General features: G+C 44.6%; 1 protein-coding gene across 1 annotated transcript in view; it reads left to right on the forward strand.

The window, feature by feature from the left end:
• Positions 1-25,635, forward strand: part of LOC137324826 (chitin synthase chs-2-like) — an 83,797-nt gene that overhangs the window by 33,305 nt on the left and 24,857 nt on the right. Inside the window, exons 5-11 of the mRNA XM_067989553.1 lie at positions 7,267-7,441; positions 12,341-12,407; positions 13,160-13,190; positions 16,261-16,306; positions 17,388-17,405; positions 18,743-18,884; positions 23,658-23,858. Coding sequence (XP_067845654.1) covers positions 7,267-7,441; positions 12,341-12,407; positions 13,160-13,190; positions 16,261-16,306; positions 17,388-17,405; positions 18,743-18,884; positions 23,658-23,858 — 680 coding nt within the window. The remainder of the gene's footprint in view (positions 1-7,266; positions 7,442-12,340; positions 12,408-13,159; positions 13,191-16,260; positions 16,307-17,387; positions 17,406-18,742; positions 18,885-23,657; positions 23,859-25,635) is intronic.

Raw genomic sequence — 25,635 nt, forward strand, 5'->3', positions numbered from 1 at the left:
AGCAGGACCTCAAAGGTAGTAATCTCTGAATTACTCCTGGTGCCACACACTAGTGAGTATAGAAATAGGAGGATAAAGCAGATGAATGCATAGCTGAAGAGATGGTGCAGGAGGGAGGGTTTTAGCTTCCTGGGGCCTTGGGACCAGTTCTGGGGAAGGTGGGACCTGTACAGGCTGGGACCAATGTCCTCGCGGGGAGGTTCACTAGTGCTGTAGGGGGGGGTTTAAACTAATTTGGCAGGGGGATGGGCACCAGGATGTAGCAATGGAAAGGAGAAACAAGGGTCACAAAGGATCGGGGGAGAAAGACTAAGGGATCAGACTAAGAGAGAGTACAAGTAAGTCTAAGACTGGTTTGCAGTGCACGTGTGTAAACGCACGAAGCATGGTAAACAAGGTTGGTGAGTTGCAGATGCAATTAGCCACATGGGAATACGATGTTGTGGCAATAACGGAGACCTGGCTCAAAAAAGGGTGCTAAACGGCCTCTCTGACATTCAAGATGGCGTCTTGGATATGCATGTTTCCAGCGTGACATGTGCTGGACGCCATCTTGGTATAGGAGTGAGTGCATGCGCAAATACCGAACGATGGAAGCATGTAAAGTAGGGAGAAAATGCGTGCAATCAGTGTGCAACGCTGATTTAAAGTGATACACACCATTTTGGACGTTAACGCTCAACTCAATGTACAGTCTTAACCCCGACCATCTGAACGTGCCTTACAGTGCCTGAAGGACTCCCCATCAGCGCTATTTAAAGGAGGGGCCATGCAAATGTTGCAGGTTAGTTGCTGGATTATTGCTTCTGGCTGCTGGTGGAGTCGGAAGTGTTTTTTGGAGCTCCCCATTCTTACTGAGAGTTCCTAGAATACATGTGAGAGTGGTTTGGCAGGTACTGCCATACAGGTCGGAAAGTTACAACCGTGGTTGAACAACATTCCTGCCAACTATGGGCGGTCTGCTAGGACTCCTGCTGGGCATTGAGCATGACTGGGAGCATGCAGAGAGGCCACACATAGCAGATCAAGCTGCGAGGAGACGGAGAACAAGGAGGCGCAGGGCACTGAGCAGGAGGCCCTACCCAATGAGGGCCTTCCGGGACCAATTCTCTTACCTCAACCTGACCGAGGAGATTTGCATTCAACACCTGAGGTTCACCAAGGAAGCCGTGACCGAGATCTGTCAACTGGTGCGGCCACAACTGCAGCCTCAGAGCAGGGTGAGGACAGCATTGCCTGTGGCTGTGAAGGTCACCGTGGCGCTGAATTTCTACGGCTCAGGATCATTTCAGACCTCTGCTGGCGACATGCGCTGACGTGACGTGCGCTGTGCACGCTCCATTTCCAAATTCCTCATTCTCCATGCAGCCTCTCAGCAGCGCGGGTAGCGCTGGCTACACGGAGATATCATGGTAAGTAGCAGGCAGCACGAAGTTCATGTGCTGTCTGCATAGGAGCCATCGGGAGCGGGGTATTAGTGCTTCACGCTACCCCCGCCCGAAAACGGCCCTTAGTGAATTTTGCCCCCAAGGTGTTCAGGAAGGATAGGGAAGGAAAGAAAGGAGGGTGGAGTGGCAGTATTGATTAAGGAGAGTATTGCAGTACTGGAGAGAGAGGATGTCCTGGAGGGGTCAAGGATAGAATCTATTTGTTTAGAGTTAAGAAATAAAAAAGGAGCCAATACATTACTGGGTGTATTCTATAGGCCACCAAGTAGTGGGAAGGATGTAGAGGAGCAAATTTGCTGGGAAATTACAGAGAGGTGCAAAAGCTACAGAATAGTGATAACTGGGGACTACAACTATCCTAATATAGACTGGGATAACAATAATAACATAAGGGGCACAGAAGGGGAGGAATTTTTGGAATGTGTTCAGGATAATTTTCTTAACCAGTACATTTCCGACCCAACGAGGAAGGAGGCATTGCTGGACTTGGTTCTAGGGAATAAGGGGGGCCAGGTGGAGCAAGTGTCAGTGGGAGAGCATTTAGGGAGCAGCGATCATAGTATCATAAGGTTTAGAAAAGCTATGGAAAATAACACGGACCACTCTAAAGTAAAAATACTCAGTTGGAGGAGGGCCAATTTCTATGGGATGAGAACAGATCTGGCCCGGGTAAATTGGACAATGGGCGGCCTTTAAGGAGGAGATGGCTTGGGTACAGTCTAGGCACATTCCCATGAGGCAGAAAGGTAGGGCAACTAAAGCCAGAGCTCCCTGGATGACAAAAGAGATAGTGAGTAAGATGTAACGGAGAAAAGAGGCGTATAACAGATGTCAGGTTGATAACACAAGTGAGAACCAGGCAGAATATAGAAAATTCAGTGGGGAAGTGAAAAAGGAAATAAGAAGGGCAAAGAGAGAGTATGAGAATAGACTGGTGGCCAACATAAAAGGGAATCCCAAAGTCTTCTACAAGCATGTAAACAGTAAACGGGTAGTAAGAGGAGGCGTGGGGCCGATTAGTGACCATAAAGGAGATCTACTCATGGAGGCAGAGGGGATGGCCGAGGTACTAAATGAGTACTTTGCATCTGTCTTTACCGAGGAAGAAGATGCTGCCAGAGTCTCAGTAAAGGTAGATATAGTTGAGATACTGGATGGGCTAAAAATTGATAAAGAAGAGGTACTTAAAGTAGATAAGTCACCCAGTCCGGATGGGATGCATCCTAGGTTGCTGAGGGAAGTTAGGGTGGAAATTGCCTTCCAAACATCCTTTGATACGGGGGTGGTGCCAGAGGACTGGAGAATTGCAAATGTTGCACCATTGTTCATAAAAGTGTGGAAGGATAAACCCAGGAACTATAGGCCAGTCAGTTTAACCTCTTTTCGAAGCAATAATCCGGGACAGAATTAACAGTCACTTGGACAAGTGTGGATTGATTAGGGAAAGCCAGCATTGATTTGTTAAAGGCAAAACGTGTTTAACTAACCTGATAGAGTTTTTTGATGAGGTAACAGAGAGGATAGATGAGGGCAATGCAGTTGTTGTGTTCTATATGGACTTTCATAAGGCATTTGATAAAGTGCTGCATGGTAGGCTTATCAAGGTTGCGCCCAATGGAATAAAGGGGGCAATAGCAACATGGATACAGAATTGGCTAAGGTTCAGGAAACAAAGAGTAGTGGTGAATGGTTGGTTGTTTCTTGGACTGGAGGGAGGTGTACAGTAGTGTTCCCCAGAAGTCAGTGCAGGGACCACTGCTTTTCTTGATATATATTAATGACTTGGACTTGGATGTACAGGGCATAATTTCAAAATTTGCAGATGACATAAAACTTGGAAGGGTAGTAAACAGTGAGGAGGATAGTGATAGACTTCAAGAGGACATAAAGAGGCTGGTGGCATGGGCGGACAAGTGGCAGATGAAGAATGTAGAAAAATGTGAAGTGATACATTTCGGTAGGAAGAACAAGGAGAGGCAATATAAACTAGAGGGCACAACTCTGAAAGGGGTACATGAACAGAGAGATCTGGGGGTATATGTGCACAAATCGTTGAAGGTGGCAGGGCAGGTTGAGAAAGCGGTTAAAAAAGCATACGGGATCCTGGGCTTTATAAATAGAGGCATAGAGTACAAAAGCAAGGAAGTCACGATGAACCTTTATAAAACACTGGTTCGGCCACAACTGGAGAATTGTGTCCAGTTCTGGGCACCGCACTTTAGGAAAGATGTGAAGGCCGTAGAGAGGGTGCAGAAAAGAATTACTGGAATGATTCAAGGGATGAGGGACTTTAGTTACGTGGATAGACTGGAGAAGCTGGGGTTTTTCTCCTTGGAACAGAGACAGTTGCGAAGAGATTTGATAGAGGTATTCAAAGTCATGAAGGGTCTAGACAGAGTAGATAGAGAGAAACTGTTCCCATTGGCGGAAGGGTCAAGAACCAGAGGACATAGATTTATGGTGATTGGCAAAAAAAACAAAGGTGACATGAGGAAAAACTTTTTTACACAGTGAGTGGTTAGGATCTGGAATTCACTGCCCAAGGTAGTGGTGGAGGCAGATTCAATCATGGCCTTTGAAAGGGGGCTGGATAAGTACTTGAAAGGAAAAAAATTTCAGGGCTACGGGGATAGGTCGGGGGAGTGGGACTAGCTGGATTGCTCTTGCATAGAGCTGGTGTGGACTCGATGGGCTGAACAGCCTCCTTCCATGCTGTAACCTTTCTATGATTCTAGGATTGTATGACAGAACAGATAAAATTATCAATTTAGCATGTACTTACTAAAACCCATTAAATTACACCACCTTTTATTTTGTTCTTCTTCAGGTGGGCCTTTCCACAAACTGTGAAAATACTGGAAATAACTGCTTTCAAAGCTAAACAAAATCTTTGTTACATTACACAAAGGAGGAAAACACATAACAAGCATTAAATAGGAGGCGTAGCCCGCAACAGCGAAAAGAAAGCACTCACAGTGAGGATAGGCTTTTTAAAGAGACAGTACACTGAAAACAAAAGACACATTTTGTAGCTTGTGATCCTCTCCATTTCTCCTTCTTGATTCCATCATAGACTACCCTTTTTTTATTTAAACCAAATTTCAATTTCTGATATTTGTGACTTAACCCTATTCTGCACCGACTCGTAGTTTCAAGTTCACAATCTGTGTCCTTACCCAAGCCTGGTGTGGTGAAGGTCCCTCCATCTTTCTTTATGTTTTTCTTTCTTCCTCATCTTTCAACCTATCCTTCTGAATTTCAACTTCTTCTCTCAACCTCCCTAACTCCTGTGTTTGAAACAACAAAGCTCCCGCTTTCCAATCCTCCTCTTTAATTTCCTTCTCCTTTACCAGTTTCTTAATCTTAGTCTCCACCTCACACAAAGTCTGACAGATCTTACAGAACAAGTTGCTATTTTAACTCCTCATCCTCCTGCATAATTTCTTTTCTCTTTTCTCAAGGACATGTAGGATTCTAATGACCTTTCCACATATACGTGGATTGTCGAACATAAACAATTCGGTGCACTCGCCATGGTTTATTCTCTCACGGGCTTGTTGGCTGCTTCTAACTACTTATTCCTTCTCCCCGTCTTCTTTTATGGGGTTGAGGGGTGGCTATCTTTAGCTCACTCAGTCACAACCACTTATTATTCCTCGCCGTCTCATCAGAATTACTCTGTCAATCGCTTAACACTAGCTACTCCAAACCTTTAAAACTCAGGCCCATCCAGGGATGCCATATGTTAGTGGATTTTCCCTGTTACTGTTGCAACTATGGGTTGTTAATCCTTCAACAATAACTTCCACTTGATTTTAGCCCAACTGGTTATAAATAGCAAGCTTTAATAGATTGATTCACAACATGTACAACTGTCTTCAGATTACATTACATCACAAGCAATCAATACAACCTGATCTCTCCATGAATTCAGGAGATCAGACCTGACCTCCGTGGACAGCCTGTGGCAATAGATGTCTGACTGTCCCCTCTCGAGAGCTCTAACTTTTAGGAGGGAGCATGCCCTATCTTTATATTATTTGGCTGTGTTGTTCTGCACGTACACATCTCTGTCCTTATCTCCTGTTTGTAAACATCCCACTGTGCTGACTCTGTGAAACACAACCAAGGATGGCCATACTATTTGCAGCCTTTCACTGTTATTAGGTCTTGGTATGTGGTTTCTTTAGCAACTATCTCTATGAGCTGTCTAATGACTTTTGGTTGTTTTCATCATTCTAATACCTCAGCATTCTTTTAATGACCTCCTGGGTTTCTGTAAGTTATCCTTCCCACAGAGAAGATGAACTCCATCCTCCTTTTAACATCAGCCCTCTTGCAATGATGCATGGTGCTACGTGAGCTGCTATAGTCTACTATTCGCTTCAACCTTTATTCTTACAAAGACTCAATTTAACCTCAGGAGCTAAACTTTCCCCTTTGGGTAAGTTGTCTAAATAGAAAAATGCAGGTAAATGAACTGATTAAATCCTGGTCGTGAGTGTAGGGAAAGTGAGGCCTACAGTTCTGAGCAGCTTATTTCCTGTGCCTAGCCATGCCTTTTCCCTCACTTCCATTGCATCCCCTACCCCTCTGTTCTGACTACCTCCTTCCCTTCCTACTAGCACTGCAATCCCATTGCTTCCCCTCCCCCTTTGAACTGTCCACCTTGAACTGCACTCCCCTGTCAGCCATGGCTCAGTGGGTAGCACTCTCACCTCTGAGTCAGAAGATTGTGGGTTTGAGTCCATTCTAGAGTCTTGGGTAAAAAGTCTAGGCTGATACTTCAGGACAGTACTGAGGGAGAACTCCCCAATGGCGATGCTGTCTTTCAGATGAGACATTAAACTGAGGCTCCATCTGCCCTTTCAGGTGGATGTAAAAGATCCCATGGCACTATTTTGAAGAACAGCAGGAGAGCTCTCCCTGGTGTCCTATCGAATATTTATCCCTGAACCAACACCTAAAAAAAACAGATTATCTGGTCATTTTCACATTGCTGTTTGTGGGACCTTGCTGTGTGCAAATTGGCTGCCGTGTTTCCTACATTGCAACAGTGACTACACTTCAAAAGTACTTCATTGGCTGTAAAGTAATTTATTTTTCTCACTTATGCATCTGGTGTCTTCTTCCCCCTCCAGTTTTTTTTTTGATGGCAGTTCATACATAGACTGGAGTGTTTTTTTACTTCTTGTTCACCAGTCGGTGCATCTGTACCTGGAATGCTCAGACCCCGTGATGTCCCTTTAACCCATGAACCTTTTATCCTTAATATATTCATCTTGACGATGGCTTGACTTCTGCCAGAAATGTTACCTTTACCTCAATGCAAACATTTATATCCATATTGAATGTGTGCATTGACAATAAAGTACTAACATGCTGTAATCCAAAAGGGGTTTGTTGTACATAATGCACAGTGCACCAATATAGGCACAACTCAGTAATATTAGTGCATGATGTTTCCACATATATCAGAATGGTAGACACAGGCATTTTAACTGGTACATTTTGAAAAGTATTAATGATTTCAACTGGATTGACTTTAGTCTGCAGGGACAGATTAGGCCGCCTGACATTCTCCACTGCAATCCCATCCGATTGCAGACAGGATTATGGAGGAGAATTGCTCTCCTTAAATCTATGTCACAATTTCCACATTTGCCACTTAACCCTGTGGTCTGCCAGTTACGGCATTGCAATAAGATGGGTGTAAAAATTACTGCTACTCAAAAAATCAGCTACTTGGTCATTCTGCAACAGAGGTGTTTATACAAGGCAAATATTAAATGAGTAACAACGTTCTTTTGTGTCATAGGGTTTTTCAAGATCACAGTTCAATGGTTTCTCCTGATGAAAAAGGGGCTTCAGTAACAAAAGTGATCTCGACTCCTTATGGAGGAAGACTCTCTTACATATTACCTTGTGGAAGTGGCTTACATGTTCATCTGAAAGACAAACAGCTTATCCAAAATCGTAAAAGATGGTCACAGGTTAGATGCAAAACTGTTTTATGTTATTGTTGCTTAACAAATGCAAATTTAATTTAAAGAAAGAAAGAACACAAGTTGGCTATATACATATAGATAGCACCTTTCAAATCCTCAGGATGTCCCAAAGTGCTTCACTGCCAATTTATTACTTTTGCAGTGTAGTCACTTTTGTAATATAGGGAAATGTGGCTGCCAATTTATGCACAGTAAAGTCCCACAAGCAGCAATATGATAAATTGCCAGATAATACTGTTTAGTGATGTTGTTTGAGGGATAAATGTTGGCTATGACACCAGGAGAACTCCCTTGCTCTTCTTCAGTTGGTACCAAAAGATCTTTTACGTCCACCTTCAGCAGGCAGATGGCCGAGTGGGTGCGTTGGGGGCTCCTGAAATGGCGGAATCCCGGAGCGGGTTTGGAGCTCCAACCCGCTGACTTCCAGGTTCCCCAGTGACACGTTTGGGTGTGTGCGCAGCTCCCAAATGCAGGACTCCCACCGGCAATTAAAACCGGCGGGATGCTGCTTTACATAGATATTTAGATACTTGAGGTACTTGACAGAGCTCATTGAGTGGAGATTTTGGCAGGAATGCAATTTTGAAGGATCCTCAGCGTGTTTCCCGTGCTGTGGGAAACACTCCCTGTTGGAGCAGACATGTTTCAGCCAGCAGCCAGTGGGAGATGCAAAGGTTAATTGACAGGTGGGGAGAAAACCTCATTTATTGCAGCAGGGCACTCTGTCCTTCAGACAAAGTTTTGACTGCAACACCTTTGTCTTTCCACTCAAAATGCTTAATTTATACCCTAGACTCTGCTGTGCAAACACATTTACCTACTTTGTGGACCCCCTCAAACTCACACCGTCAGGATGGGGGGGCACCATAGCTGCATTCATCACTTCATCTGAGGACGAGCAACATCACCAGCCTCGCCAGGCACGCCATCCACCTCCGCCACGTGGAGCTCCACAACACAGTGCTGCGCCACAGGCACCTGCACAAAATAGTCGTACAACTACACATACACCCGCTGTAGGGTGACCCAATGGGTGGCATCAAGTGTGGGTGTTCATGGTGAACCTCATGAAAGGGACTTATTACACAAGCCAGTCAAGAATGGTCAAGACGTGGCAGTAGTGGTGACAATAATAATATTTAATGTGCCATTAACAAAAATCAAATATAAATAAAAAATATGACAAACCGTCAAACACCATTGTTCATCCCCTTTGTGCTCACAAAACCATTGCCGTACGCTTACGAGTACTCCTACATGGTGCTTCCCCTATGGCTGCAGCAGAGGTAGTGGCAGGTTGCTCTTGTTCATGCCCTGACCGATTAGATGCTCTGGGTTTCGGTGCCCGTGAGGACCCCTCCAAAGACTGCTCCACCTGCACCTGTGCAGGGGCAGACTCGGCCACCTGGAGAGGAGGCAGCATTGCGGGTACTGGTTGAGAGGGGGGCAACAGGTGAGATGTGGGAATGCTTTGAGCGGCGTCCCCACTTCCATGTCCCCTTTCGTCATCATCCCTCTCCTGGGCCAAACCCACATCACTCCTAACATCCTGCTGGACCGATAGTTTGGAGGACATGTGTGAAACCTTGTAAGGCCAGTGCTAGTGTATCTGCCTGCCTGTTTAAGGCGGCAGAATATTGCGCACCCTGAGTCCGAAGGGCCGTTGTCAGGGCCTCAATGGACTCATTGGTGAGCCGTGCTTGAAGCTCCATGGAGGCTAGCCTTCCCTCCATCGCAGACATTCCCGCACTTACCCGTGACACTATCTCCGAGATGCCCTCACGTCCCTATGACAGTATTTCAGAGATTCCCTCCTGTACCTGTGCCACCATTACACTCATGCAGGAGTTGGACTCCATCATCCTCTGCGCGATTGTGGAGAGTGCGCATGGCACCTGTTCCAGTACCTCGCAAATGTGCTGCTGCCCCTCGATCATTCTCCTTTTAAAAGGATGGCCCCCAGGGTTCAGCATCTGTGTCCAGCTGAGCAGAGCCTGGAGAAGTTTGCTCCCGCCGACGCTGACTCTCCACAGCTGCCCCAGCCTCCAGTGTCTGCTCGTGCTCACGTATGTGTGGTGCCTCATCATGTGCGACCCCAATTAAGCGAGGACGGGGACCCACCGAGGTGTGAGTATCTGCACTGGTGGATGGCTCACTCAGATGTGACGGTGCCCCCTCAGAGGCTGGCAGGTCCTCTGAGGAATTGCCCTCCGCCATCACGGCAGTCGCTGAAGGCCCTGTAAGAGAACAGATGGCAATATTAAGCATGATGACAGATGTTGAGGTGCTGAAAATGGCAAGGCATGTTAACATCATTTGCTATTGTGAGTGCTGAATGTTAAAGTTCTGTCACCAGCCGTTTGTCGGGTGGCAGTCTCGGCGTCCCCCATGGACAGGCACTCGAGGGTGTGGCTCAGTTCAAGAGCCTCCTGCTCCGCGTCCGTGAGGATGACCAGATGTTGCGGCCCCCCTCCCGTCTTCGCCCTCTCCTATGCATTCTGGGCTCACTTCTCCTATAAGGGGAGAAAGTAGAGAGGCGTGAGTGAGGGATGGTGATGTGGCCAACCACTGAATGCAATGGTTTGGGTGAGGCTGACTGTGAAAAAGATGCATCAGAGGGTGAGTATGAAACAGAGCCATGACATTGGATCAGGATTGGGTTGAGTGATAGTGGCGAGGTCACAAATGGGGAGGTGAGGAAGTATTCAGGAAGTGAAGGTAAGTTGAGGATGAGCTTTAAGTGGGTGTGAGGAGTGATGTGATGGAGTAGTCTTGGCAGTGCAGAATGGTGTCAGGGTAGTGGGGGTTGGTGATGATGTGCAACACAGAATGTAGGAGAATCAGTAAGTGTACTCACTTTTGCTGACCTAGTTAGGTCATTGAAACGCTTCCTGCACTAGACCCAGGTGTGGGATATGTTGCTCCTGCTGGTGACCTCCTCTGCAACCTCGAGCTAGGCCTTCTTGTTGGCAGATGCAGGCCACTTCCTCCCGTCCGCCGGGTAGAAAATATCTCTCCTCCTCCTCACCCTATCCAGTAGGACCTGAAGTGAGGCATTGGTAAATCTGGGAGCAGTCTTTCCTCTGGTCTACTCCATGCTGTACTTTTGGTTGTTTGCTGCAGGAGCAGCATTGAAGGACTGCCCCTTTAAATAGGGCTCCTCCAGCTGACAGCCTGTGATACGGGTGCACAGTCCACCCGTTGCACAGGTTGATGACAGGAAACCCGGAAGCGGCTTCAATTTACCTGCGATCACGTGGGGAACAGACGGATTTCACTGGGCGGGTTACCCATGCACCCAATCATCCCCCCCCTCCCCCGCTGCCATCCCGCCTCCCTGGTAATATCGGTTTAATGTCTCACCTGAAAGACACCACCTCTGACAGGGCAGCACTCACTCAGTACTGCACTGGAGTGTCAGCCCAGAGAATGGATTAATAAAATGAGGGGATTGCCTAATTTTTAACCTTTTGTGTTCTCATTTATTTCTCTTCCTTTTTAATTTGTTATGAATACTTCTGTGCAACTTAATAATATTTAATTCCTGAATGGTTTTGTGCATACCATGTAAGTGTGTGTTGGTGCAATTTACTCTGCTGTTACACTAATTTGATCTAAAAGACAGTCTATCATTGCCCTCCCTTACCAGTAGTATTTGGTGTTGCTGAGGCAGAGTAAAACATGTTAATAACTACCTAATGATATTCTCAGTATTAAACAGATGATTAGGAAACCACCAATCAGCAATAAGGCTCCCAGATTACTAATGAAACTCTATTTGGATGGGGTTTCCTTAAAAACTGGCAAAACCAGGATTTTCCTTACTCATTTATTACTCCGTGTTCCATTCAAAGATGACTACTATTGTACTGATGTAATATTGAGTCAGCAAATCAATAACAATCAGACCAATATATCATGGTGGTGCTGACCAAGCCCAGGTCCTCAAATTCTGCTCAGAAAATTACTTTCTTGCAGCCAACTGCTACTACCCTGCCAGCTGAAAGAGAGAGAGAGAGAACACAGGCAGAAAATAAGAGGAATGAGAAACAAAGCAATAGCTAGATTGGTTGGGGAATTTCCTGCTCCCTGTGGCAGTGCCTCAGAAATACATTCACAGGAAAAGGGTGGAAAGTAATATAGGTTTTTTTTGTTATTTTTCTTTTAACCAATAAGAATACACTGATGTGGTGTGTGCTTAAAACATATATTATTTTATAATTCCTAACAGCCGTATTAATGAATACCTCACATTGAAAAGTACAATGAATCAAGCCTTACACAAATCTCCAGTTTAAAATGGAACAAGACATTTTCACATTAATTACTTTGAACACTTCAAAGTAAAATCTATAATGAATGAAACATTACACAGCTTTAGCCATTTATTTTTGAAAATAGAAAATGCTGTTTATTTTCTTCAAAATCAAGTATCTCCCAGGATGTCTTATCACACTGATACTTTGTACGTTATAATTTGTTATAATTTGAACAGTAAACCCTCATGAAACAGTACTTATTAACCTAACTGTGTGCAACATTAACGCATAATTGCTTAGTGCATTCACATGACATTACTTTTGAACAGACGCGTTAACTGTTGTTAAAAAGCAGAACAGCACCAAAGCTGCAATGTTGGTCCGATTTTTATGACTGTGTTTTAGGTTTTGGTAGTACAGAGGAAAGTGTTTAAAACTACACTTGGAAACACAAGAGCACTCGGTAAAAGTTTGGTCAAGAGTTGAGGCCCTACTATAAATAGGTCCTGAATTCAGTTCCAGTGATAGACACTATAGGCAGATACTCCTGTATGTGCTCAAATAGAAACTATTGTTTGCTTATTTGCAACCGTGTCCCATTTTAACTGACACATTTTCCATTTAGGTGATGTATATGTATTATCTTCTGGGTTGGAAGCTATACAGGAAGCACTTTATTACCAAACAACTGCATCCAGAGATCAAAGACAAACTTCTTACATATTTAGAGGTAAGAAAAGTGTTGTGAATGAGTGAAAATTTTATAGGAAACCTGAAGAGGTGAAGCTCACTCCCATAACCAGACAAGTCAATGAATAAGTAATTGTGCCCTGTGTGGTGTGAAGGTGGGGAGATTTACAAGTCTGGAGGACAGTCTGAGACTTGATCACTGATATAATTTCTCTCTGACTGACCTCCAAAGGTAATAAGGAAAACCCCAGCATATTGATGAATCCACACAACTCCACTATTCAAACCTGACATTCCACAAGTGAATTTTCCTGTTCACTTATCCACCAAGGACCTGCCTCAACATAGGAACCATCATGTTCCATGAAATATTATTAAATCCATCTATACTTAGCCCCAAGCCTTCAGTGACATTTCTGACTAGATATTTGTCTTCCTATATTGTCTCGATTGATACTTGTTAATCTTGTACTTGTGTTTTCTAAATCAACACTCACATTTCAAGTTATATAACTGCTTACATCTCCAGTATCTATGACTCCCAACACTTCAAGCAACTGAATCATGTCCTCCCCTCAAATACCTTGGGGGAAAACAATTCAATAAGGGCCATTTTCGGGCACGGGTAGCACAATGCACTATTACCCCGTGCCCGATGGCCCCATCACAGGCAGCAGGTGAATTTTCAGCTGCCTGCTAGTTACCATGATATCTCCGTGCAGCCTCTCAGCAGCGCAGGTAGCACTGGCTGCACAGAGAAATCATCCATGCCCATTATCAATAATGTCAACTACATCCCCCAACTCACCAACAGTCCTACACTCCCCACCTTTCCGCTCCCATAAGACAATCAAATCGCCCTCCATCTGATTGCACATTGATTTCCCTCTCAGCTCATCACACAAATAAAAACCAGCACCAAATGCAAATTCAAAGTCACATTTAGCAATGAATAAATGAAATTATGGAAACAGAACAGAACTATTCACCCTTGTGCATTCCCTTAGTGCCTGTTGTTCATGTGCCTTTACCTATCCTAGTACTCCTACGAGATATTTCCCCAGTGGCTGGAGCATGGGTGGTGGGAGGTTGCTGGCCTTCAATGGAGGAGCGTGCAGATGGCCTTGGAGGACGACCTCGAGCAGCTCTGGGCTGGGAGGACCCGGCTTCACACTGCACCATCTCAGCATGGGCTGCAGTAGTCTGGCCTGGCTGGCCAATAGGCAACAACAGGGGCACTGACGGAATGGCAGGGGTGACAGCAGGAATGCTGTCATCCTGAGAGAGGACAGCAGATCTGACTGCCATGGCGCCACTGCCAGGGTGGCGCCTCAGCAATCCTGGGGACCAGCTGGAGAAAGGATTGCTGGAGTGCTGTGATGCCCTGGAAGCCCCGTCCCACAGTGGTCCCCAGAGCCAAGATAGCAGCAGTCTGAGTTTGCATTGCAGCAGTCTGAGCAGCAACCGTAGCTTGTAGACCTTTGATGACATCGGTTTGTGCTGCGATGGTGACTACGCATTCCATGTTGGAAAGGATGAGCTCCAAGCTCTGCGCAAAGCCCTGTGCCAAGTTGGAGCTGGACTCCTCCGTGCCCCTTCTCATTGTGCACAGGCTTTCTGGCAGGTTTTCCAGTGCCCCAAGCATTTGGTGGTGTATGCCCATCAGCCGTCTTCTGTAGCCTGGCCCATCGAAGTCCTCATCTGACTCCTCTGCAGCAGAACTAGTGAGCGACCTCGCCCTCCGGCGAGCTGGCACCTGTGGTATCCATTCCCCACCCCCCGGCTCCTGCTCACTTGTACCCGGTGTCTCACCACGTGCAGATCCCTCCTCTAAGCTAGCCTCTAAAGGACGCGCAGTGTCAGTCTCTGAGCTGGTGGAAGCAAGTGTCAGATCGAGTGACGGTGAGGCTTCAGTGTCCCCCTCCTCCTCCTCCTCAGACGATGCCACCAGGTGTTCTTGGGTATCTACAGTGACAAAGGGAAACTGGTTGAGTTATGGAGTGGAGAGAGGAGCAAGACATGTGTGCCGACAGCATCTGCATCAAGTGAGTCAGAAAAGATTATGGGAGGAGTGAGATGTGGGAAAGGAGAAGGAGCATTAGACATGCAGAGACCCCCTTCATCGGGACCTCCAGCGGAGCATGTTGTCACGGCTGCAGCAACGGCCCGCCCAATGATCCGAAGCACTGTCTCCTCTGGGGGGTGAGGACGTGTAAACGTGCCCGTCCACCCTCAGGTCCCTCCTGCTGCCGGCTGTTGTGCGCCACCTTCTCTTACAAGATAGAGGACAGTGTGTCAGTGAGTGTCCTGCAAGGTGTGTGGGTGATGCGCCTGTCGTGGTTAAATAGCTGCCAGTGCCTGTAACCTGTGAGTGATGATTTTGTGGCCTGCAAGCATGGGACTTTGTGTGGCATGTCAAGTGCAGCATTGTGTATGGCTGGGCAGTGGTTATTGGTGGGTGGGTGACAGGGTGTGTCATGCGTGGAGTAGTGGTGCAGTTGGTAGGATGTGCCACTTGACACTTACATTTACTCATCTTGACCACTCGTGTCAAATCATTAAACTTCTTTTGGCACTGCACCCACATGCATGGTGCCATGCTCCTGGCGTTCACTTCCTGTTCCACAGCCTGCCAATGCCTGCAGAGCTGCAGTCAGGAGGGTCTCCTGCCACCCTGCAGGTACATGTTGGTCCTCCTTTCATCCACCCCTTCCACCCGGGCCTCCAGTGCGTCATCGGGCCCTCTCTCGCGCCGGTCCTTCCATCCTTGCGGCCATCTTTCCCGCCTCCTAGTGAACTGTGCATGTCCCATTTAAAATGTGCACCTGCACTTTTGAGAGGTGCAGGCTGCTGATGACGTGCGCTGAGCACGCCCCATTTCCAACTTCTTCATTCTCCAGCAGGTAGCCAGCGCTACCCACGCTGCTGAGAGGCTGCACGGAGATATCACGGTAAGTAGCAGGCAGCTCGAAATTCACGTGCTGCCTGCATAGGTGCCATCGGGCGCAGGGTAATAGCGCATCACGATACTTACGCCCGAAAATGGCCCTTATCGAATCTTTTTCCCCCAGCAAATTTAATGCTGCGAGCAATTCTTCCGAACAAAGACTCTTCTAGATATGCTCTTTGTCGGGGCTGAGTTCATCAATGATCGTCACAAGAATCTTGTTACACAAGATAAGGGCTTATGGAGTTGGGGGTAATATATTAACACGGGTAATTTTCGGGTTGGCAGGTAACTAGTGGGGTGCCGCAAGGATCAGTGCTGGGGCCTCATCTATTTACAATCTATATCAATGACTTAGATGAGGGGACCGAGTGCAATGTATCCAAGTTTGCTGAAGATACAAAACTAAGTCGGAAAGTAAGCTGTGAGGAGGACGCAAAGAGGCTGCAAAGGGATATTAAGTTATTGGTCAAGAAGGTGGCAGATGGGGAAATGTGGGGAAATGTGAAGTTATTCACTTTGGTGGGAAGAATAGAAAAGCAGAATATTTTTTAAAAGATGAGAGACTAGTAAATGTTGGTATTCAGAGGGATTTGGGTGTCCTTGTACACGAATCACAGAAAGTTAACATGCAGGTACATCAAGCAATTCGGAAAGCAAATGGTATGTTAGCCTTTATTACAAGGGGGTTGATGTATAAGAGTAAGGAAGTCTTGCTGCACTTATATAGGGCTTTGGTGAAACCACACCTGGGTACAATTTTGGTCTCCTTAACTAAGGATGGATATACTTGCCTTTGAGGAGGTGCAACAAAGGTTCACTAGGTTGATCCCTGGGATAAGAGGGTTGTCCTATGAGGAGAGATTGAGTAGAATGGAGCTATATTCTCTGCAGTTTAGAAGAATGAGAGGTGATCTCATTGAAACATATAAAATTCTTAGAGGGCTTGACAGCGTAGATGCTGAGAGGCTCTTTCCACGGGCTGGAGAGTCTAGAACTAGGAGTCATAGTCTCAGGATAAGGGGTCGGACATTTAGGACTGAGATGAAGAAAAATTTCTTCACTCAGAGGATTGTGAATCTTTGGCATTCTCTACCTCAGAGGACTGCGGATGTTCAGTTGTTGAGTATATTCAAAACTGAGATCGATAGAATTTTGGACACTAAGTGAATCAAGGGATATGGGGATAGGGTGGGAAAGTGGAGTTGATATAGAAGATCAGCCATGATCTTATTGAATGGCGGAGCAGGCTTGGGGGCGTACGGCCCACTCCTGCTCCTATTTCTTATGTTCTTATCAGGGACAATGAAAATGCTGCAATTAGTCTTAAGCATCTGCAGGCTAGGGAGGGAAAGAAACAGGAAGAGCTCCTGCACCTAAGTGCTGTTTAGTCACCCTGCTTGAAGGTGTGCATGATTCATGGGCTAAGGATAGGATTGGGCTTGGTGGTAATGCTTTCCTGTTGGAATAGAAAAGAAAGAAAGAACTTCCATTTATATGGTGCCTTTAATGACCTCAATACGCCCCAAAGCGCTTTCCAGCCGATGAAGTATTTTGAAGTGTAGTCACTGTTGTAATGTAAGAAAACGCAGCAGTCAATTTGTGTACAGCAAAGTCCTACAAAGAGCAATGAGATAAATGACCAGATAACGTATACAAATCCAGCGTGGATTTGTTAAGGGAAGGTCGTGTCTGACTAACTTGATTGAATTTTTTGAGGAGGTAACAAGGAGGATCGATGAGGGTAACACATTTGATGTAGTCTACATGGATGTTAGCAAGGCTTTTGACAAGGTCCCACACGACAGACTGGTCAGAAAAGTAAAAGCCCTTGGGATCCAAGGGAAAGTGGCTAGTTGGATCCAGATTGGCTCAATGGCAGGAAGCAAAGGGTAATGGTTGACAGGTGTTTTTGAGACTGCAAGGCTGTTTCCAGTGGGATCCCACAAGGCCCAGTACTAGGTCCCTTGCTTTTTATGGTATATATTAATGATTTGGACTTGAATGTGGGGACTTGATCAAGGAGTTTGCAGAGGATACAAAAATTGACCATGTGGTTGATAGTGAGAAGAAAAGCTGTAGACTGCAGGAAGGTATCAGTGGACTGGTCAAGTGGGCAGAAAAGTGGTAAATGGAATTCAATCCAGAGAAGTGTGAGGTAATGCATTTGGGGAGGGCAAACAAGGCAAGGGAGTATACAATAAATGGGAGGATACTGAGAGGTGTAGAGGAACAAAGGGATGTTGGAGTGCATGTCCACAGATCCCTAAAGGTAGCAGGACAGGTAGATAAGATGGTTAAAAAGGCATACGGGATACTTTCCTTTATTAGCCAAGGCATAGAATATAAGTGCAGGGAGGTTATGCTAGAACTGTATAAAACATTGTTTAGGCCACAGCTTGAGTACTGCGTACAGTTCTGGTCACCGCATTACAGGAAAGATGTGATTGCAGTAGAGAGGGTGCAAAGGAGATTTATGAGGATGTTGCCAGGGCTGGAGAATTTTAGGTATGAGAAAAGATTGGATAGGCTGGGATTGTTTTCTTTGGAACAAAGGAGGCTGAGGGGAGATTTAATTGAGGTATATAAAATTATGATGGGACTAGATAGAGAGGTTAGGGAGGACCTATTTCCCTTAGGAAAGGGGTCAGTGACAAGGGGGCATAGATTTAAAGTAATTGGTAGAAGGATTAGAGGGAGCTGAGGAGAAATTTTTTCACCCAGAGGGTGGTGGCGATCTGGAACTCACTGCCTGAAAGGGTTGTAGAGGCAGAAACCCTCAACTCATTTAAAAAAGTACTTGGATGAGCACTTGAAGTGCCGTAACCTACAGGGCTACGAACCAAGTGCTGGAAAGTGGGATTAAGCTGGATAGCTCTTTTTCGGCCGGCACGGACACGATGGGGTGAATGGCCTCCTTCTGTGCCATAACCTTCTATGATTCTATAATCCGATTTTGGTGGTATCGACATAAATGTTGGCTAGGACTCTGGGAGAACCTCACTGCTCTCCTTCACGTAGTATCACAAGATCATATATAAGCAACTGGGAGGGCAGATGAGGCCTCGATTTAATGTTTCATCTGAAAGGCATCACCTCCAACAGTGCAGCACTCCCTCAGCACTGCACTAAAGTGTCAGCCTAGATTATGTGCTCAAGTCTATGGAGTAGGGCATGACCTTCTGACTCAGAGGCTTGAGTGTTACCATTGAGCCTAGGCTGACACCCAGAACATAGAATATTAAATCTCAAGGCTCACATGGTGAAGAACCGAAGTTCTGCTGGTGCCTGTGGAACCGGACCCCAGAATGAGCACAACCTTCAGGAAAGGGGAGAGAAAAATATAGGAAATTTGGATTTAATAATGTTGATCCCTTTTGTATTTTTCAGACAGAGAAATTTAACACCTACATTTTGGCACTGGATGGAGACACTGAATTCCAACCATCTGCTGTAACTCTGCTGATTGACAAACTTAGACGATACCCTGAAGTAGGAGCTGCATGTGGTCGAATACACCCAACTGGGTTTGGTGGGTCAACTAAATCAGCACAGGCTGGGCATTGAGCCTGGGATTTTCCTGGTCTATATGACTCAACTATTCATTTGGAGAGCCATTTATTTCTTTATAGCACATGATCCACGAGGTAATTCTTAAAAATAGAAACTGTCAAAAGGAAGGGTCGAAGCAGGTGCATTAAGGACCAGGTAATAAGTAAACATTTATTTTAGGAACATAGGAATATAGGAACAGGAGTAGGCCATTCAGCCCCTCGAGCCTGCTCCACCATTTGATAAGATCATGGCTGATCTGTGATCCAACTCCGTATACCTGCCTTTGGCCCATATCCCTTAATACCTTTGGTTGCCAAAAAGCTATCTATCTCACATTTAAATTTAGCAATTGAGCTAGTATCAATTGCCGTTTGCGGAAGAGAGCTCCAAACTTCTACCACCCTTTGTGTGTAGAAATGTTTTCTAATATCACTTCTGAAAGGTCTGGCTCTAATTTTTAGACTGTGTCCCCTACTCCTAGAATCCCCAACCAGTGGAAATAGTTTCTCTCTATCCACCCTATCTGTTCCCCTTAATATCCTATAAACTTCAATCAGATCACCCCTTAACCTTCGAAACTCCAGAGAATACAACCCCAAATGGTGTAATCTCTCCTCGTAACTTAACCTTTGAAGTCCGGGTATCATTCTAGTAAACCTACGCTGCACTTCCTCCAAGGCCAATAGGTCCTTCCCAGAACTGCTCACAATACTCCAGGTACGGTCTAACCAGTGTTTTGTATAGCTGCAGCATAACTTCTGCCCCCTTGTACTCCAGTCCTCCAGATATAAAGGCCAGCATTCCATTAGCCTTATTGATTATTTTTTGCACCTGTTCATGACACTTCAATGATCTACTTACCTGAACCCTTAAGTCCCTTTGGGCATCCACTGTTTTTAACTTTTTACCATTTAGAAAGTACCTTGTTCTATCCTTTTTTGATCCAAAGTGGATGACCTCACATTTGTCTACATTGAATTCCATTTGCCACAGTTTTGCCCATTCACCTAATCTATCAATATCCCTTTGTAATTTTATGTTTTCATCTACACTGCTTACAATGCCACCAATGTTTGTGTCATCGGCAAACTTAGATATGAGACTTTCTATGCCTTCATCTAAGTCGTTAATAAATATTATAAATAATTGAGGCCCCAAGACAGATATCTGCGGGACTCTACCAGTCACATCCTGCCAATGTGAGTACCTACCCATTATCCCTACTCTCTGTCGCCTTTCGCTCAGCCAACTTCCTAACCAAGTCTGTACTTTTCCCTCGATTCCATGGGATTCTGTCTTAGTTACAGTCTCTTATGTGGGACTTTATCAAATGCCTTCTGGAAGTCCATATAAATAACATCCATTGACATTCCCCTGACCACTACTTCAGTCACCTCTTCAAATAATTCAATCAGATTTGTCAGGCACGACCTACCTTTCACAAATCCATGCTGGCTCTCTCTGATTAACTGAAAATTCTCGAGATGTTCAGTCACCCTATCCTTAATTATAGACTCCAGCATTTTCCCCACAACAGTTGTTAGGCTAACTGGTCTATAATTCCCTGGTTTCCCTCTCTCTCCTTTCTTAAAAAGCGGAGTGACATGTGCAATTTTCCAATCTAGAGGGACAGTTCCTGAATCTAGAGAACTTTGAAATATAGTTAGGGCATCTGCAATGTGCTCACCTACTTCCTTTAAAACCCTGGGATGGAAACCATCTGGTCCTGGGGATTTGTCACTCTTTAGTGCTATTATTTTCTTCATTACTGTTGTTTTACTTATGTTAATTTTATTGAGTCCCTGTCCCCAGTTCAGTATAAGTTTTCTTGTGATTTCTGGCATGCTATTCTCTTTTTCTACTGTAAATACTGACGCAAAGTAATTATTCAATACGTCCGCCATTTCCCCATTGTCAATGACAATATCCCCACTTTCAGTTTTTAAGGGGCCAACACTGCTCCTGACCACCCTCTTTTTCCTAATATAACTATAAAAGTTCTTTGTATTGGTTTTGATATCCCTTGCAAGTTTCTTTTCATACTCTCTTTTTGTAGCTCTTACTATCTGTTTTGTGACCCTTTGTTGATCTTTGTATCTTTCCCGTTTGCCAGGATCTTTGCCATTTTTTGCCTTTTTGTATGCCCTTTCCTTATGTCTTATACTGTCCCTTACCTCTTTCGTTGTCCATGGCTGTTTTATTACAAAGGGAGTAATTTTAAGCTAACCAGCCGGATGGGAAACTCATGGAATCAGATCTGATTTTACTCTCTACTGATTTTAACGGAGAGCAAAATCGGGCAGGGTGTAAAACGAGTGGTAGATGTGATCCCATCAGTTTCCTGCTAGGCGGGTTAGGTTAAAATTACCTCCAAAGTGTTTCTTAAGCAATGCTCCTTTAAGACTATCTTCATCTGCATGCCTCACATATTTTGTACCTTTAAAACAATCCGACCAATGAAAATACCCAATGAACTAGGTTTATAGTATCCATAGCAATATAAATTTCTCTAAAAAGAAATGAATTATGGGCTTTATTTTATGCACAATATTCCTACTGGCGTAAGATTCATACCAAGAATGTGACTTTGAATATACAGGGGACGCAAAGCATTGCAAATAGGAAAGTCTTTACCACACCCTATAAGCCTTCTCTTACAGGCATACACGTCACTTCCTTTTACCTGAGGGCAGCATAGTTGCAAGCATAATCTGCTCCATGGTAAGAAAAGTAATCTCTGGAATTCTTTGCCGTTTTCCCTGCTATTCATGCTAATAGGACAGCATTAGTTGTTGATGAAAAGGGTCCTGAAAACTTAAGTGCTCAACAAGTCTATTGATCCGATGAAGGACCTGAGTCTGCTAATTTCAAAGTTTGCAGATGACACAAAGCTTGGAAATGTAGTTAACAAAAAAGAGGATAGTAAACAACTTCAGGAGAGCATAGATAGACTGGTGAAATGAGCAGATGCATGGCAGATGAAATTTAATGCAGAGAAATGTGAAGTGATGCTTTTTGGAAGGAAGAATGAGGAGAGACAATATAAAATAAATGGTACAATTTTAAAGTGGGTGCAGGAACAGAGAGGCCTGGGGGTGCACATACACAAATCTTTAAAGGTGGCAGGACAAATTGATAAGGCTGTTACAAAAACATATTGGATCATAAGAACATAAGAACATAAGAAATAGGAGCAGGAGTAGGCCAATCGGCCCCTCGAGCCTGCTCCGCCATTCAATAAGATCATGGCTGATCTGATCCTGGGCTTTATTAATAGAGGCATAGAGTACAAAAGCAAGGAAGTTATGGTAAACCTTTATAAATCTGGTTAGGCCTCAGCTGGAGTATTGTGTCCAGTTCTGGGAACCACACTTTAGGAACAATGTCAAGACTTTGGAGAGGGTGCAGTGGAGATTTACTAGAATGGTACCAGGAATTAGGGACTTCAGTTATGTGGCGAGACTAGAGATTGTTCACCTTAGAGCAGAGAAGATTAAGAGGAGATTTAATAGAGGTGTTCAAAATTATGAGGGGTTTTGATAGAGTCAATAGGGAGAAACTGTTTCTACTAGCAGGAGGGTCAGTAACCAGAGGACACAGATTTTAGATCATTGGCACTAGCGCCAGGGGGGAGATGAGGAGAATTTTTTTTACGCAGCGAGTTGTTATGATCGGGAATGGATTGCCTGAAATAGTGGTGGAAGCAGATTTAATAGTATCTATCAAAAGGGAATTGGATATATGCATGAAAACGAAAAATTTGCAGGGCTTTGAGTAAATAGCAGGGGAGTGGGACTAATTGGATAGCTCTTACAAAGAGCTGGCATAGGCACGTTGGGCTGAATGGCCTTCTTTGGTGCTGTATGATTCTATGATTCCGTGCAACTATACAAGCTGGTATGCTCTCTGTTAAGTATATGGTTATTATATTCTTCAAGTGAATATTGGAAGATAGTGCTGCTTTTGCCATTTGCCTGAGCTGTATCAGTGAGCTACATTCACTGGTGGTTAAGTCACCCTACCTTCAATTTGGCATGAGGACAAATCAACGTCTGAATCCATGTCTGAAGTTTCTGCCTAAAGTTGGCTATGACTCAGGAAGTTAAAGTATCTCTAACTCTACATGAATAGTGGCAACTAACTTCGGGTAAGTCAGCATTTCAAGATATCTGCAAGACAGCTACTTGCACTGAGCCAAACGAACCCACCGAATGGTACTGTCAGGATTTTAATGTTTTTTTTATACTGCTGTCTAGAGCTAAAACAGCTGTGAAATCTGGAATAGCTGTGTGTATTCCAGGCACATGGGTTCTCCCTCCTCCCTGTGAGGGACTATAATCAGAAAATTAGCCTAGGTACGTAGAGCATAATTAAGTAAGAAGGGTGCAGGTGCAGATCGTTTGCTGCCAAGGGTGGTTGGTAATTCCTATTTAAAATAATGGAAAATTTCCTTGGGGATGAATGGTCACGCATAGGAACATAGGAAGCAACATAGGAATGTGGGAATGGGAGTAGGCCATTCAGCCCCTTGAGCCTGTTCCACCATTCAATTAGATCATGGCTGATCTGTATCTTAACTTCATCTACGCGCCTTGGTCTACACATCAGACCAGTAAGGAAGTATTACCTTTAATAAAAACAGCAATGCTCACTGTATTTGTGTTTTACTAACACTGGCCATAACTTGTCTCAACAAAATGGATGGCACATGAATATAAAACACTCATTCTTTTCTTTTTATATGTCTTAGGTCCTATGATCTGGTACCAGAAGTTTGAGTATGCTGTTGGTCACTGGCTACAGAAAACAGCTGAACACGTGTTAGGGTGCGTACTGTGCAGTCCAGGATGCTTCACTTTGTTCAGAGCAGCAGCCCTAATGGATGATAATGTATTGAGAAGATATACAATGAAGCCCATTAAAGCAATGGACCACTTACAGTATGATCAAGGTAAGATAAATGTTCTCACCTATAGTCTGTATTTGATAGCCAACTCAAAGCAGGAAGACAGTGCTCCCAATAAGCCTTGGGTGTCACTCTCCTCAATTAGCTGCCCTTAGATTTGATTTTTTAGTTTCCTGCATCTCTTGCCTCAGGGGCACATGTACTTCTATAGACATTTTGTCAGCTTATTGTCCTGGAGGTCTCTCATCAAACTGGCTGAGTCACCATGAAAATCTTAAAGGGCAGCTAATTCAGGAGAGTGACACCCAAGGCCTATTGGGAGCACTGTCTTCCTCCTACAAGAGTGTCACATTACTTCTCTCAAGGATTTAAAATGTCAAACCAGTGATGAGTTTATATGCAGAGAGAACTACTTGTGCATGCAAACTTGATTTGTTCCTTATTATACTTTGTAGTCACTGTCCTCTGTTTTGGTTTCTCAGGGCAAACATTGCCCATGCATATATTCCATATATGTGCACAATTCTTTGAAGGTGGCAGGACAGGTTGAGAAAGCGGTTAAAAAAGCATACGGGATCCTGAGCTGTATAAATAGAGGCGTAGGGTACAAAAGCAAGGAAGTTATGTTGAACCTTTATAAAATGCTGGTTCGGCCACAACTGGAGTATTGTGTCCAATTCTGGGCACCGCACTTTAGAAAGGATGTGAAGGCCTTAGAGAGGGTGCAGAAAAGATTTACTGGAATGGTTCCAGGAATGCGGGACTTCAGTTACGTGGATAGACTGGAGAAGCTAGGGTTGTTCTCCTTAGAGCAGAGAAGGCTGAGAGGAGATTTGATAGAAGTGTTTAAAATCATGAAGGGTTTAGATAAAGTAAATAAAGAGAGACTGTTCCCATTGGTGGAAGGGTCGAGAACCAGAGGATACAGATTTAAGGTGATTGGCAAAAGAACCAAAGGTGACATGAGGAAAAACTTTCTTTACGCAGCAAGTAGTTATGATCTGGAATGCACTACCTGAAAAGATGGCTTTCAAAACACTTGAAGGGAAACTATTTGCAGGGCTATGGGGAAAGAGCGGGGGAATGGGACTAACTGGATTGTTCTTTCAAAGAGCTGGCACGGACACAATGGGCCGAATGGCCTCCTACTCTGTTGTAACCATTCTATGATTCTATGATTCCACACATTGTCTGTAACTTTCCACGCATTGTCTGTAACCTCCCATACATAACCTAATGCACATTGTCTGTAACCTTCTACACATTGTCTGTAAACTTCCACACATTGTCTGTAACCTCCCATACATAACCTAATGCACATTGTCTGTAAACTTCCACACATTGTCTGTAAACTTCCACACATTGTCTGTAACCCTGCACACATTATAACCTTCTACACATTGTGTGTAACCTTCTACACATTGTCTGTAACCCTGCACACATTGTCTGTAAGCTTCCACACATTGTCTGTAACCCTGCACACATTATAATCTTCTACACATTGTCTGTAACCTTCTGCACATTGTCTGTAATCTTCCACATATTGTCTGTAACCCTGCACACATTATAATCTTCTACACATTGTCTGTAACCTTCTGCACATTGTCTGTAATCTTCCACACATTGTCTGTAACCTTCTACACATTGTCTGTAGCCTTGCACACGTTGTCTGTAACATTCCACACATTGTCTGTAATCATCCACACATTGTCTGTAACCATCCACACATTATAACCTTCTACACTTCGTCTGTAACCTTCTACACATTGTCTGTAACCTTCTACACATTGTCTGTAACCTTCTACACATTGTCTGTAGCCTT

Source organism: Heptranchias perlo, chromosome 8 (assembly GCF_035084215.1).
Source record: "Heptranchias perlo isolate sHepPer1 chromosome 8, sHepPer1.hap1, whole genome shotgun sequence".
NCBI lineage: Eukaryota > Metazoa > Chordata > Chondrichthyes > Hexanchiformes > Hexanchidae > Heptranchias > Heptranchias perlo.